We start from the raw sequence: 14,301 nt of genomic DNA, 5'->3' as shown, positions 1-14,301 counted from the left end.
CTCAGTTTGGCCGGGCAGCCAGCTCTAAGAAGAGTCTTGGTGGTTCCAAACTTCTTCCATTTAAGAATGATGGAGGCCACTGTGTTCTTGAGGACCTTCAATGCTGCAGAAATGTTGTGGTACCCTTCCTCAGATCTGTGCCTCGGCACAATCCTGTCTCGGAGCTCTACGGACAATTCCTTCAACCTCATGGCTTGGTTTTTGCTCTGACATGCACTGTCACCTGTGGGACCTTATAAGACAGGTTTGTGCCTTTCCAAATCATGTCTAATTAATTGAATTTACCCCAGGTGGACTCCAATCAAGTTGTAGAAACATCTCAAGGATGATCAATGGAAACAGGATGCGTCTGAGCTCAATTTCGAGTACCATAGCAAAGGGTCTGAATACTTACGTAAATAAGGTATTTCTGTTATATTTGTATTTATTTTTTGCAAACATTTCTAAAAACCTGTTTTCGCTTTGTCATTATGGGGTACATTGTGTAGCTTGATGAGAGACATTGTTTATTTGATACATTTTAGAATAAGGCTATAACGTAGCAACATTTGGAAAAAGTCAAGGGGTCTGAATACTTTCCGAGTACACTGTATATAGTGATACATTATTTGGTTATGTGTGTACATAGATATTGTATCTGTGCCACAGGCTTATTTACCAAGGTATTGTTGTGACATTGTATAGTGGTGTTACAATAACAAATCAGAACTCTGATACGCGTTACATAAGTAGTCATAAGACTTTCCACCCGTGATTACTTTTTGTTTTAGTGGCAGACTTGCACTATTGCAGTACGTAAGCAACCATCGAGAGAAGCAGATAATAACAATGGGACATTGAAGAACATAAGATACGGTTACGGTATGAAGAAGTCAACAATCAGTGTGTGCCGTAAAATATATAAAAACAAGTGCTCATTTCCTCCTTCATGAAATCTACTAACAGACAAGCTGGCTTTCATGGCTGAGGTCCTGAGTTCTTTTGCCAAAGTCAACTGTCTGTTTGTTGACCCACACTCCTGTCCTTACAGGTTCTCTGGTTCTCTATAAGCACACACAGGGGTTTATTGAAATAATAAACAGCAGGTTAAAGATCCTATATAACTATTTGAAGAACAGAGGATGAAAACAGCAGCCAAAGCAAGGCAAGCTAAGCCACTCTTCCTTGGAGTGCTGAGTGACAGGAAGCTAGAGTATATCAACAAGACAAGCTATGCAGCACTACACACGTTTACACAAGTGTATATTTCCAATAAGTACCATAGCCTGAAGAAAAACATAAACACACAACATAAACAGAATCTTTTTCAAAACATAACTTCAATTAGAAAATATTTCCCCAAATTCTTCCCAAATCTATACAAAATATTTGTACCAAATAAGAGTTCTCCCAATATTAGTCTGTAATACATACAGTGCATCACTTCCTGTCACACTAGCTGTTAATGAGGTGGTCTAATATAACAAAATAAGCTGAATACAATTAATAATTCATCACATCAGGTAGCAGAGCCTATGTTCAGTTCTACAAATAAATATAGCTATACATTAGTTGCACATTCAGATCCAAGTCCTTTACCAAAAAATGTTTTGACAAAACAAAAATACGTTCTTCACACAGCAGCAAAGCAATCTTCTCAAACCTTAATAAATTCGATGCATATTGTATGATCCATGCCTGCAATTTCTAATTACTGACTTCAATTTAATGGAAGAGGTTTTAATCTGACTTTGAAGTCCTTTCCACTGACACGACACACTCATCTGCTTTAGTGACGCACACAGGTCAGAATATTATCACCTGTATTATCTGACAGACTCCATCCTGCTCCACTCACTCATATTTATAGAGGCCATATCGCTTAAATTACACCAATATAGAATCCAATATCAAATGCTACTGAACCTGAAACAAGTTGAGCACAGCCTGAGCCTGCTAAACTAAATATTGACTGAACATAAATATTGATAGGGTACCAGAGTAAAAGGGCAAGCCAACTATGAATAATGAGTTGTTGTTTATAGTCTTGACACAATGATTAAATCCTTGTTTTGCTGTGTAACCTTTGATGCCACTCTGCAGCGAAGCCCCAAAACCTCCACTGCTCAAATCAAAGCCCTACCGTAGCCTAAAGCCTACAACCATTCACATCATAACTGCATGTTGATTTTTAGAGCTATCAGACAGTGACAAGACTTGAACCACCCGCGACGCCAGGCGTTCGTTTTAACTGGCCTCTCTGAGCCACCTAATAGCAGTCCTAACAGGGTCCTAGGAATTTAATGAGATATTGTAATACATTTCAGCTTTAACAGCAGCAGCATGCCTGCCAGCTAGTAATCAAATCAAATCAAATGTATTTATATAGCCCTTCTTACATCAGCTGATATCTCAAAGTGCTGTACAGAAACCCAGCCTAAAACCCCAAACAGCAATAGAGGTGTGTGTGTGTAAAACAGGTTTGTGATACAGGAGTCATAGGAGTCGCTCCATTCTGTTCTGCTCTCCAGGGAGAGATTCCTTCCTGCAATAAGAAAGTTTGGCCCGAGAGCATCCCCACTGGAGCTGAGATTGAGAGAGAGGAGAAAAGTGAGCAAGGGAGGGACGGAGGGAGAGCCTCTTCTGCCCTGAGTGGTTGTTGGTTGAGTGTAGCCCCATAGGTAGCCGGGTCCCCAGGCCCTCAGATCACCCCAAACTCCATGAGGGACTTGAGGAGCACCGTGTCCTTGACGTCACTGAACACTTTGCGGATGTTGTTGGTGTCGGTGGCGCAGGTGAAGTGGGGGTACAGCGTCTTGCTATCTTCCTTCTTGTCCCGGCTTTGAGCCTGCTGCTCATACATCTTCTGGATGTACTTCATAGCATCCTGAGCGTCACGTCGCTTTCCTTCATGTGTGGGGTGAGGAGGACAAGGGACAGGAAAGAGATGGAGACAACCACAGCAAAGGAGGAGAGTGAGAGAAGGGAGAGAAGAGGTCAGGAGATGTGAGAATATGGTAGAGAGAAATGAGAGGCCATTAGAAACAAAAATTACAAGCAATGGATAGAACATATTGAATGATTTTCATGTAGTATTGCAGCCATCACACAATGTTACCATTTAGCAAAACGTTTAAATGGCAACTGTACATCGATCGGCCAATATGAATGAATCTATACTAATAATTTCAGACTTTATGAAGGAAAGAACAATGTCTCCCCAACCCCCCGCCACAGACACCTGGAGTGATCGCTTAGTGATGCAAAGAGCAGGGTATTTATGGTTGCCATGAGCAACAGGCTGGGGGAGACAGGGTGCGTGGAGCTGATGTGTAGGTAGGTGGGGAAGCTCTAGAGAGGCTCTGCTACCTTCCTTCCACATCAGTGTAGGCACATTGTTAGTAAACTATGTACCCACGCCATACACCTGGAAGTAACATGAAATCAATCACACATTCAACGTTTGCTGAAACAAGAATAAATGGTACTCAAAAAACATTATGTTTACTGGTTTTGCTATAGCCAGCATGGTTATGTATTCATGTGAGAACTCACCCAAAGAAATTGAAACCTCACTAGGTTTGAAATTACTTTCTAAAATGAGGTCTTTGTTATTCCAACCAGAAGCAACAGTTAGCTAGATCTCTAATGGTTTGAGAAAGAAAAATGAAACACCAAAGGATGTGGCTCAATAGGTTTACATCCATCATCACACTGCCTATTATCTACCAGCTCAATGTGAGGGGATGTGTGTGTGTGTGTGTGTGTGTGTGTGTGTGTGTGTGTGTGTGTGTGTGTGTGTGTGTGTGTGTGTGTGTGTGTGTGTGTGTGTGTGTGTGTGTGTGTGTGTGTGTGTGTGTGTGTGTGTGTGTGTGTGTGTGTGAGTGTGTGTGAGTGTGTGTGTGTGTGTGTGTGTGTGTGTGTGAGTGAGTGAGTGAGTGAGTGAGTGAGTGAGTGAGTGAGTGAGTGAGTGAGTGAGTGAGTGAGTGAGTGAGTGAGTGAGTGAGTGAGTGAGTGTGTGTACCTGTGAACCCTGGGAAGTACTTCTGCAGGTCGGACGCCTGGATCTTGTCAGCCAGGATATCTGTCTTGTTGAGAAAGAGGATGATGGAGGTGTTGAGGAACCAGGGGGAGTGGATGGTGGTGTAGAACAAAGCCAAACTCTCATCCATACGCTTCTGCTGGGAGGGAGGGGGATGAGGGGGAGAGGGGAGGGAGAGGGGGAGAGAAGGGGGAGAGGGAGTGAAGGGGGAGAGGAGGGGGGAGAAGAGGGAGAGATGGGGACAGGGTCACAATGGAGGTTAGAGGGAGACTAAAAAGTGTCCAGGAAAGATAAGCAGCTCAGGAGGGAGGGTTGAAGAGATTGTGGTCAGGAGGGAGGATTGAAGAGATTGTGGTCAGGAGGGAGGATTGAAGAGATTGTGGTCAGGAGGGAGGATTGAAGAGATTGTGGTCAGGAGGGAGGATTGAAGAGATTGTGGTCAGGAGGGAGGATTGAAGAGATGGCGGTAAGGCAGCAGGTTTTGATAGGCAACAGTAAGACCTGTTGGCCATGGCCAGAAAAAACTCCTTGAGAACCTTGACTTACATTGAAGGCCAAGGACGACACAGAGGACAAACAGATAGACTGACTGACTGTTTGACTGACTGTTTGACAGACAGACAGACAGACAGACAGACAGACAGACAGACAGACAGACAGACAGACAGACAGACAGACAGACAGACAGACAGACAGACAGACAGACAGACAGACAGACAGACAGACAGACAGACAGACAGACAGACAGACAGACAGACAGACAGGTGCTCACATCAGTCTCTCTCTCCTCCAGGACCTGGTCGTACTCGCTGAGGGAAGCCAGGAAAATGAGGGACGTCACATCCTGAAAACAATGGATCCACTTTCTCCTCTCTGACTTCTGTCCACCCACATCCACAATCCTACCCGTAGAGAGAGAGAGAAAATGATAAAACACATGTTAGAGCATCTTTTAACACACACACACACACACACACACACACACACACACACACACACACACACACACACACACACACACACACACACACACACACACACACACACACACACACACAAACACTGTTGTGCCCTTTAATCAATAAGGTGTTTGTGATGCCACGCATGGCAGGGGCCTTGTCTTGGTGAGGCAGCTGGTCAGAGTTGTTAATGAGCTAGGAGTGACTGTACTCTATAGATGTGTAGCTAACACTGTGAGAGAGGCTGTCATATCCCCCGGTGTATACCCAGACTCCTCTCTTCTCTCTCCTGCTGTCACACATCAAACCTGGTTCAGTTTCCAAGTCCCCATGCAAATGAGCCTCACAGAGCATTTGGCTCTAAAAAAGACCGTAATTGATACCTCACCATTTCTATCCCACTGTATTCTGCCTGCCCGATTACAGAGACAAATTACAGTCCAACTTTTCACAATAGAGGAGAAAAACTCCCCACCTGAACATAGCTGGAACGTTGATGTTAATAATACAAAGGTCTCTTAAGAAACAATTGCATGGACATGTTCAAAAGCACAAAAAGAAATGAGTGAGTTCTCAGGAAGTTTTCTGTATAATGCCAATTGTGATTGTATGTGATTGTAATTACAACGTGTCCAAAGCAGCCAAGGGTCGAGTCAGACAATATCTCTGTAAGCAAGCCTATAGTCTACTCCTAGAGCTGGGACGATAAACTGAAAAATGACCATCACCGACACTGCCCTCCTCTTATAGAAGCAATTTTTCTTATGTGGTAATTTTCGTGATTAGGCTACACAATGTTCCTGCAGATTTTTGGGTTCTCAAAACCATTATTTGGTCAACGGTAATGTACATTAATGTTCCACTCTCAGTTCCACTCCCACCTTTGTGCACAGAGTGAAGAGCGAGATGCATTCTGACAAGCACATGGATATATGACTGTTGAGCAACATTTCAATGTAGTTGCGGGGGAAAGCAAAGTTTTTAAAACAACTACAGTAAAAATGTAGTTAAATAGAGGGGAAACTCCGCTTTCTGTGAGTATAACAATTATTTCTCAACTCTCAATATTGAGGAAATTATAGCACTTTACAAACAGAGTATGTTGCATTTGCGGTATTGAATAGATCAAGTAGCCTATAAAAGCTTCATCAATTACATGACTATCTAATAACAATATCATATTCAGAATTAGCTATTTAGCTAAGGTGTTTTGAGTTTCCACTGTAGAATAGGCTATAGCCTAAAGGCCAATATGCACAAAAATGCTTAATTCTGGATGCTATTTGACATGTTAGATAAAATATCAAACTTCTTTATTTTCTTACTTCTTAATGGCACTGGAAGAAGTAAGTCTAGAGCCCTGCCACTAATGGAAAGTAACTGTACATTAAAAAAATATATATACAGTGCATTTGGAAAGTATTCAGACCTCTTTTTATGTACATAAGTATTCAGACCCTTTTCTCTGAGATCAGGTGCATCCTGTTTCCATTGATCATCCTTGAGATGTTTCTACAACTTGATCCATCTGTGGTAAATTCAATTGATTGGACATGATTTGGAAAGGCACAAACCTGTCTATATAAGGTCCCACAGTTGACAGTGCATGTCAGAGCAAAAACCAAGCCATGAGGTCGAAGGAATTGTCGGTAGAGCTCCGAGACAGGATTGTGTCGAGGCACAGATCTGGGGAAGGGTACCAAAAAATGTCTCCAGCATGAAGGTCCCCAAGAACACAGTGACCTCCATCATTCTGAAATGGAAGAAGTTTGGAACCACCAAGACTTTTCCAGAGCTGGCCGCCCGGCCAAACTGAGCAATTGGGGGGAAAAGGCCTTGGTCAGGGAGGTGACCAATAACCCGATGGTCACTCTGACAGTGCTCCAGAGTTTCTCTGTGGAGATGGGGGAACCTTCCAGAAGGACAACCATCTCTGCAGCACTCCACCAATCAGGCCTTTATGGTAGAGTGATCAGACAGAAGCCACTACTCAGTAAAAGGCACATGACAGCCAGCTAGGAGATTATCTGGTCTGATGAAACCAAGAGTGAACTCTTTGACCTGAATGCCAAGCGTCACGTCTGGAGGAAACCTGGCACCATCCCTACGGTGAAGCATGGTGGTGGCAGCATCATGCTGTGAGGATGTTTTTCAGCGGCAGGGAGACTAGTCAGTGTCAAAGGGAAGGATGAGCGGCGCAAAGTGCAGAGAGATCCTTGATGAAAACCTGCTCCAGAGGGCTCAGGACCTCAGACTGGGGTGACGGTTCATCTTCCAACAGGACAATGACCCTAAGCATACAGCCAAGAAACGCAGGAGTGGCTTCGGGACAAGCCTCTGAATGTCTTTGAGTGGCCCAGCCAGAGCCCGGACTTGAACCTGATTTGACATCACTGGAGAGACCTGAAAATAGCTGTGCAGTGACGCTCCCCATCCAACCTGACAAAGGTTGAGAGGATCTGCAAAGAAGAACTCCCAAAATATAGGTGTGGCAAGCTTGTAGCGTCATACCCAAGAAGACTTGAGGATGTAATCGCTGCCAAAGGTACTTCAACAAAGTACTGAGTAAAGGATCTCAATACTTATGTAAGTGTGAAATTTCTTTTTTTTAAATTTTTAATACATTTGCAAACCTTTCTAAAAACCTGGTTTTGCTTTGTCTTTATGTCGTCGTGTGTGTAGATTGACTGAAAAATTGAATCCATTTTAAGAAAAAGGCTGTAACGTAACAAAATGTGGACAAAGTCAAAGGGTCTGAATACCTTCCAAATGCACTGTAAATATCGTGGAATTGTCATTATTGAGCAAAATTGGTCAATATATAGTAATATGACTTTTGTCTAAATTTCCCAACTCTATGTAGTCCACTATTTCATCAGCAGCAATGCTGTTCTATTAGTTCCCTTGAGATCTGGGTGAGTCCTGGGTGAGTGATATGAGTGAGAGTGTGGCCACCTGAGTGTGATGGTCTTTACGTTGAAGGAGTAGTCATGGATGCCGGTGGTGGGGAATCGTACCCGCAGCACGTCCTGAGCAGTGGGGATGTAGTCTGGGGCAGATATGCGGTCCAGATTGGTCATGTAACTGAAAAGGACAGAAAGACAGAAAGAGAAAGAGAGGGAAAAAGAGAGAGCAAAAAACAGAAAGAAAGAGAGAGCGAGAGAGCATGTTAAAAATGTGAAATAATTCAATTGCCCGTGGTAATGACAATGGCAGTAGCAAGTTCATTCTATCTATCATGTTCTTTACATGATACATGTAATATGAACTGTATACAACAACAATCAACACAAATGTAGTTTTGCAGAATGAATTGAGCTGGGAAATTAGACAACGGGAAATGGAGTCTTTACCACTGTGTTGGGATTATTGTTTTCATGGCTTTTGTTGATACACCCTGTCATTAATTGGATGTTGACTGACTATGTGCATGTTTCTTATTATGCTGCTATACTGACGCAGAGCTAGCTGAGTAAATACTGAGAGAAGAAGAGAGAGGACACAAGGGCGAGACAAGTATGGACAGATACTGGAGGAACACATAGCAGTCCAACAGTATTGCAGTGATTGAGATGAGTCGTTTCCATTCAGTTTCTGTAATGTGATGCATTAGCTACTCTGATGTCAACTTGTTGACTTTGTAGAAATGTATTATATTTGAACTTAATTAGTAAATTCATTCTAAATGGAAACTAAACTTTACTATCGGATAGCTTTCAAGAATGGGTGGAAAGTGAGAAACGATCCTCATTGTGGCTGTGTATTTTATAACATGAAATCAAATGAATGGTGCCTGATAAGATGGTTGTTTTGTGGCTTCAACATGGCTGAGATCTTGATGTGTATTTATTTGTGAACTAGCCCCCTCCAATGGACATCATGGATTTTGCAGTTGATAAGGATAGTGTACAATGTACAGTGCTGTACAATGGGGACAAAGTGTTGTGAATGAAACAACATTTATATTTCATTGTTTTTGATTATTCAAGTATAACATTTTATATGTACATACTTACATTTTACCAAGGAAGCAAAAAACATCTACAGAAAAAACAGGTGCAAACTTTGCAAATATTTTACTTGGGGGCAAATGCTTAGTAAATAAATATGTTCCATGGAGACAGAGATGGAGAGAGATAGGGATAAAGACAGAGATAGAGAGAGATAGAGATAAAGACAGAGATAGAGAGAGATGAAGACAGAGATAGAGACAGAGATAAAGACAGAGATAGAGAGAGAGAGAGAGAGAGACATTTTACATTTTACATTTTAGTCATTTAGCAGACGCTCTTATCCAGAGCGACTTACAGTAGTGCATGCATACATTTCATAAATTTTTTCTCTGTACTGGTCCCCCATGGGAATCGAACCCACAACCCTGGCGAGAGAGACTGGTGCTACTCACTACTCTGTGGAGTCCAGCAACTGATACTCGCTGCGGCGGCTGTAGCAGACCCGGAGGCCTGGGTCGGCCCAGAGATGACGGATAGCGTCCACAAAGCCACGGTCCAGCTGGGTGACCTGCACTGTGTCCACATCCTGCACCCACCTGGCATACATCTGAAGGCAGAAAGAGGGGCTTTAATTGGTTCTAATCTCTGACCCACAGGCGTCAAAGAAAAATCTGTGAAAGCCTCTCCAATCAAAAACACAGAAACAACAATGTATAATGTGTTTTGTTTTGGTAAATAGATGCTACAGAGGTTGCCTTTCACTAATGGTTAAAGGTCAGTTTGATTGAACAGTATGTACGGTATGCCACCAGACCCTGACCTCATTCTCTGGGTAGGCATAGGGCAGTCTGAGGGTGATCATGGCCCGGGTCATAGCTTTTACAGCCGTGAAGATGTTCTGGTAGATGAGCTTGGCGAAGTCCTGTCTTTCCTCCTCAGAGAAGCCTCTTCCATGGATGATCCTCATCTGTCTGATGAAGGTGGTTTTCCCACTCTCCCCTGTGCCTGAGGACACATAGCCCAGAGGAGAGTCAGAGAGGAGAACACTTCTCAGAGGATGTTTTAAAAATTGTATTAAACAATGCAATGTTACAATAAGTGTTGATCCGCTGAAGAGTCAGAGGCATCATTACACAATGAGCATTCGGCAACTCATCAAAACCTCACACATGCTTTCAAGCAATACCAGCCATCTGCCTAGTGACAAACCTACTATGAGAGGATACAGTCCTCAGGTAAAATCCTCAGAGGAATGCATAGTTAACCTTAAAGTAAAACTTTCAGGAAGTTGACAGGTTTGACAGATGTAGGCCACCGTCAAGTCAGGATGATAGTTTATTGTAATTAATTGGTTATGACAGTTATTACACACATTTGACTTGTCCTGTCCTGCATCTAACCATTTTTTACCCTTATTTTACAAGGTAAGTTGACTGAGAACACATTCTCATTTACAGCAACAATCAGTGGAATAGTTACAGGCGAGAGGAGGGGGGATGAATGAGCCAATTGGAAGCTGGGGATCTGTGTCTGCACCATGCACTCTCACTACTCGTGTCCCCCAGGGCTCGGTTCTAGGCCCTCTCCTCTTCTCTATATACACCAAGTCACTAGGCTCTATCATATCCTCACATGGTTTCTCCTATCATTGCTATGCAGATGACACTCAACTACTTTTCTGCTTCCCCCTTCAGACACCCAGGTGGTGACACACATCTCTGCGTGTCTGGCAGATATCTCAGCTTGGATGTCGGCCCACCACCACAATGGAAATAATCTGTAAAGCTTTATTGTGTTATCCTTGATGATTTTCTTAAATTGTATGTGGAGGCGTAACCAGCTGGAGCGCCCTTATGTTTGGATTTTACAAACTGTCAAATAAATTCAATCAATCATTCTCCTCAAGCTCAACCTCAGAGCTGCCCTCCTCCCACGGGAAGGCCTGCCTGCTCAAAGACCTCTCCATCACGGTTGGCAACTCCACAGTCGCCCTCCCAGAGTGCAAAGAACCTTGGCGTGACCTTGTACAACACCCTGTCATTCTCTGCAAACATCAAAGCAGTGACTCGCTCCTGCAGGTTCATGCTCTACAACATCTGTAAGGTATGACCCTACCTCATACAGGAAGCGGCACAGGTCCTAATCCAGGCTCTTAACATCTCCTGTCTGGACTACTGCAACTCGCTGTTGGCTGGGCTCCCCGCTTGTGAGGGCCAGACTGGGAATTTAGCCAGGACCCCAGGGTCAACACCCCTACTCTTACGATAAGTGCATGGGATCGTTTAGTGACCACAGAGCGTCAGGTCACCCGTTTAACGTCCCATCCGAAAGACGGCACCCTACATAGGGCAATGCCCCCAATCACTGCCCTGGCGCATTCAGATCTTTTTTTTTAGACCAGAGTGCCTTTTATTGTGCCTCATACCCCCTTTAATTTCCCTTTCATCAAATTATTGAGTTTTTATTTGACAGAGTAGGCTATTTTGTACAGTATTTCATGACCCCATCTATCTCAATCCTCAAATGTTAACATGGCAACACATGCTTAACATATTTGTGTTTCCTTAGCAATGTCAGAAAATAGGCCCTAGACTTACAGAGGTGTATACCTCATGCATTCCTCACCTGCTAAATTTATTTTACACTCCCAGTCCAGGTGTCCTGAAATAATAAATGGCATTGCATCTTTCTCAAAGATATTTGTTTTTATTGTTGAATGCATCATTTTGTTGTTCTCATTGTTGGTTTAAATGGGTGAAAAGTCAGTCATGTGTGTAGGCTATAATAAACATAGCCTAATGCATTTCAAGTCGGAAGATGGAGCTACTGACCGAGTAAAAGAACTTTGATTTCTTTGCGTTCTCTGTTCTTCTGCTGTCGGAGAATCCTCTGAATATCCTTGTCAATAGCAATGGTCCTCCTTTCTTCATCGTCCAGGCAACAAACCCAGGTTCGACGGCACCATTGCCAGCACGCCATGTCGAACTCACTCAAATAGGTAGAATTGTTTATAAATTAGTATAATATACATCTCATGCTTCGCAATACTGTAATTGTGAGAAAGTTTTTTTTAGAACTAGCCTATGTTTTTAAAGTAGGTATTTTGATGTTGGCAGACAAAGCACTGAATACATTTCTGAGCAGTGTGTATATTTTTTTTCAGAATCAAAAACGTGATCATTGCATAATGTGCAATAATTGCACCGACACGTTTTACTGGTTCTTTATATCATTGAAAGACAAATTAGTGTCAAAAACACAAATGGCTGGCAGAATCATTTTACTCGACTTTTTGACTGCCTTTTTTATTAATGGTAATTAAATCACAATTAGGGGACTTTTCCGTCAGAAAACCATGAAAATTCTGGTCACGAACAAACAAAGAAGTTAAAAACAAATAAGTAGTATTTATTTTTATCAAAATGATTTACCTTCAATGTGTCACACCCCTTGTAAAGCAAATACATCAGACTTTCGTTGCGCGTGGTCCATTCTCCCGGTGTTCCTATAATATTTTGTTTAACTGTATGAAAGTTTCGTTGAAGCACAGCAGAGTATTTCCCAGTTTCAATAACAGTTTGTCTCAAACATAAGCAGATCCTTGTTTAAGTCTACTACAGTACGTGTTCGGTAGAATATGCAGGGTATGTAGCTTGGTGAAAACACCTCTCAGTCTATGGAATGCGCCTTGAGTGACATGGACTACCTCACAGCAGATAAAGTTTCGACTGAGGTTCATCCCTCACTCAGTCTGCCCCAGTCCCATGAGAATGTTAAATGTATGAAGTGAATGGAAAAAGTCCCTTCCTCATCTGACAGGGTTGTATAGACATCCTTTCAGACTTGTGGAGTAAGCTACTCATACTTTTCATATACCAAACTAATATTTCATAACTTACAAGTGTCAATAGACATAGATTAATCATTCGAAAAGTGTTTTTGGTATGAGATGAATGGCATAACCGGTAGGTTATTTGTCACTCCTCTCCCGCCAATGTTCTGTATGTCAATCTTTTGTCTCAGCAGGCAGAACCGGTTTTACACAGGGATTTCATGCACTCTTCACTAGGTCTCAGATATTAGGATTGCCTGAGCTCCACATTGCCATGGGAACAAGGTGAGGTGAGCCACTGCTGAGAAGGGGAGGGGAGTAAGAGAGATATGGTGAGGGGGTGGGGAATGACGGTAACAGGAAAGTCCCCTTCTTTCTGCCAAATACAAGAAATGAGGTGCCAATTGCGATAACCCAAAAGGCAGGGAAGAGTGCACGGAAGAATCAACTCCAGAGGGAACTCAGCTCAGGCAGTATGAGCTACGGCCCAGGGGAGCTACCCAACCTATCCTCCCTATCTGTGGAAAATGGAATGAGGTAGCCAATATGTCCCATAAAACAAGGCATTATAAAGGATTCATCACAGAACAATTGTAATCTGTTATTTCAATTTCATGGATTTTGCACCTGCCTCTGTCTGCAATCTATGTTGCTATTGTATAGCGCCATACCCTACCCTACTACTGCAAATTATCTGTGGTTCAACTTTGCTTTGTTGCCCTCTGCCCGCCCTGTGTATTGAGTGGAGTTTACCCACACAGACTATAATAACAGGTGAGGAGATTGATGATGACAGAATGAGGTTCCGTGACTTACGTCAAGGCATTTATTTTGTGAAAACAATAAAAATGCATTCATGGATTTTAAACGGATATTAGCATTTTTATTTCAAATGTAATACTGTTTGAACATACACTCACATCGCCACGTTCATGAAAATGGATTGCTACTACAGACAGTGAGTCACGTGGCCATGGCTTGCTATATAAAGCAGGCAGACAGGCATTGAGACATTCAGTTACTGTTCGATTGAACATTAGAATGGGCAAAACGAGTAACCTAAGCGACTTTGAGTGTAGTATGATCGTCGGTGCCAGGTGCACCGGATCCAGTATCTCAGAAACGGCAGTTCTCTTGGGCTTTTTTCTCCGTAAACCCACTAAAAGGGTTTACAGAGAATGGTGTGACAACCAAAAAACATCCAGCCAGCGAAATTCCTGTGGGCAAAAACAGCTAGTCGATGAGAGAGGTCGAAGGAGAATGGCAAGAATTGTGCAAGCTACACAGCGGGCCTCAAACAGGCAAGTAATGGCGCATACAACAGTCGTGTGCAGAACAGCATCTGGAATTCACAACTCGTCAATCCTTGTCACGGATGGGCTATTGCAGCAGATGATCACACCGGGTTCCACTCCTATCAGCTAAAAACAAGAAGAAGTGGCTCCAGTGGGCACACGATCACCAACACTGGACAATTGAAGACTGGAAAAACATCACCTGGAACATGACAGCGAGTTCAGTTTACTTAAGTGGCCT

At 42.9% G+C, this 14,301-nt stretch overlaps 1 protein-coding gene across 3 annotated transcripts; it reads right to left on the bottom strand.

Annotated features, from left to right (window-relative positions):
- Positions 1 to 480: 480 nt before the first annotated feature.
- Positions 481 to 12,796, bottom strand: LOC106613473 (guanine nucleotide-binding protein subunit alpha-14). 3 transcript variants are annotated; one of them, XM_045687521.2, is made up of 8 exons: positions 12,365 to 12,796; positions 11,765 to 11,918; positions 9,754 to 9,938; positions 9,386 to 9,540; positions 7,936 to 8,064; positions 4,794 to 4,923; positions 4,004 to 4,160; positions 481 to 2,886 (listed from the first exon to the last, which is right to left on the bottom strand). In XM_045687521.2, the coding sequence occupies exons 1-8, from the start codon at positions 12,398 to 12,400 to the stop codon at positions 2,681 to 2,683; spliced, it is 1,152 nt and encodes a 383-aa protein (XP_045543477.1). In that variant the 5' UTR covers positions 12,401 to 12,796; the 3' UTR covers positions 481 to 2,680. The 3 variants fall into 3 exon arrangements, with proteins under 3 accessions (XP_045543477.1, XP_045543479.1, XP_045543478.1); XM_045687523.2 differs by having other exon boundaries at positions 11,765 to 11,922; positions 12,365 to 12,793; XM_045687522.2 differs by having other exon boundaries at positions 4,004 to 4,157; positions 12,365 to 12,790.
- Between the last annotated feature and the right edge of the window lie 1,505 nt (positions 12,797 to 14,301).

Source organism: Salmo salar, chromosome 10 (genome assembly GCF_965601325.2).
Source record: "Salmo salar chromosome 10, fSalSal1, whole genome shotgun sequence".
Taxonomy (NCBI): Eukaryota; Metazoa; Chordata; class Actinopteri; order Salmoniformes; family Salmonidae; genus Salmo; species Salmo salar.
This window is presented reverse-complemented; position numbering and strand designations above follow the sequence as displayed.

Coding starts and splice junctions, on each gene's coding strand:
- LOC106613473 (XM_045687521.2), bottom strand. CDS start 12,400: ATGTATTTGCTTTACAAGGGGTGTGACACATTGAAG. Junction 8,065..9,385: donor TTGCTGGACTCCACAGAGTA/GTGAGTAGCACC, acceptor TGTCCTTTTCAG/TTACATGACCAATCTGGACC. Junction 2,887..4,003: donor GTACTTCCCAGGGTTCACAG/GTACACACACTC, acceptor CCACACATGAAG/GAAAGCGACGTGACGCTCAG.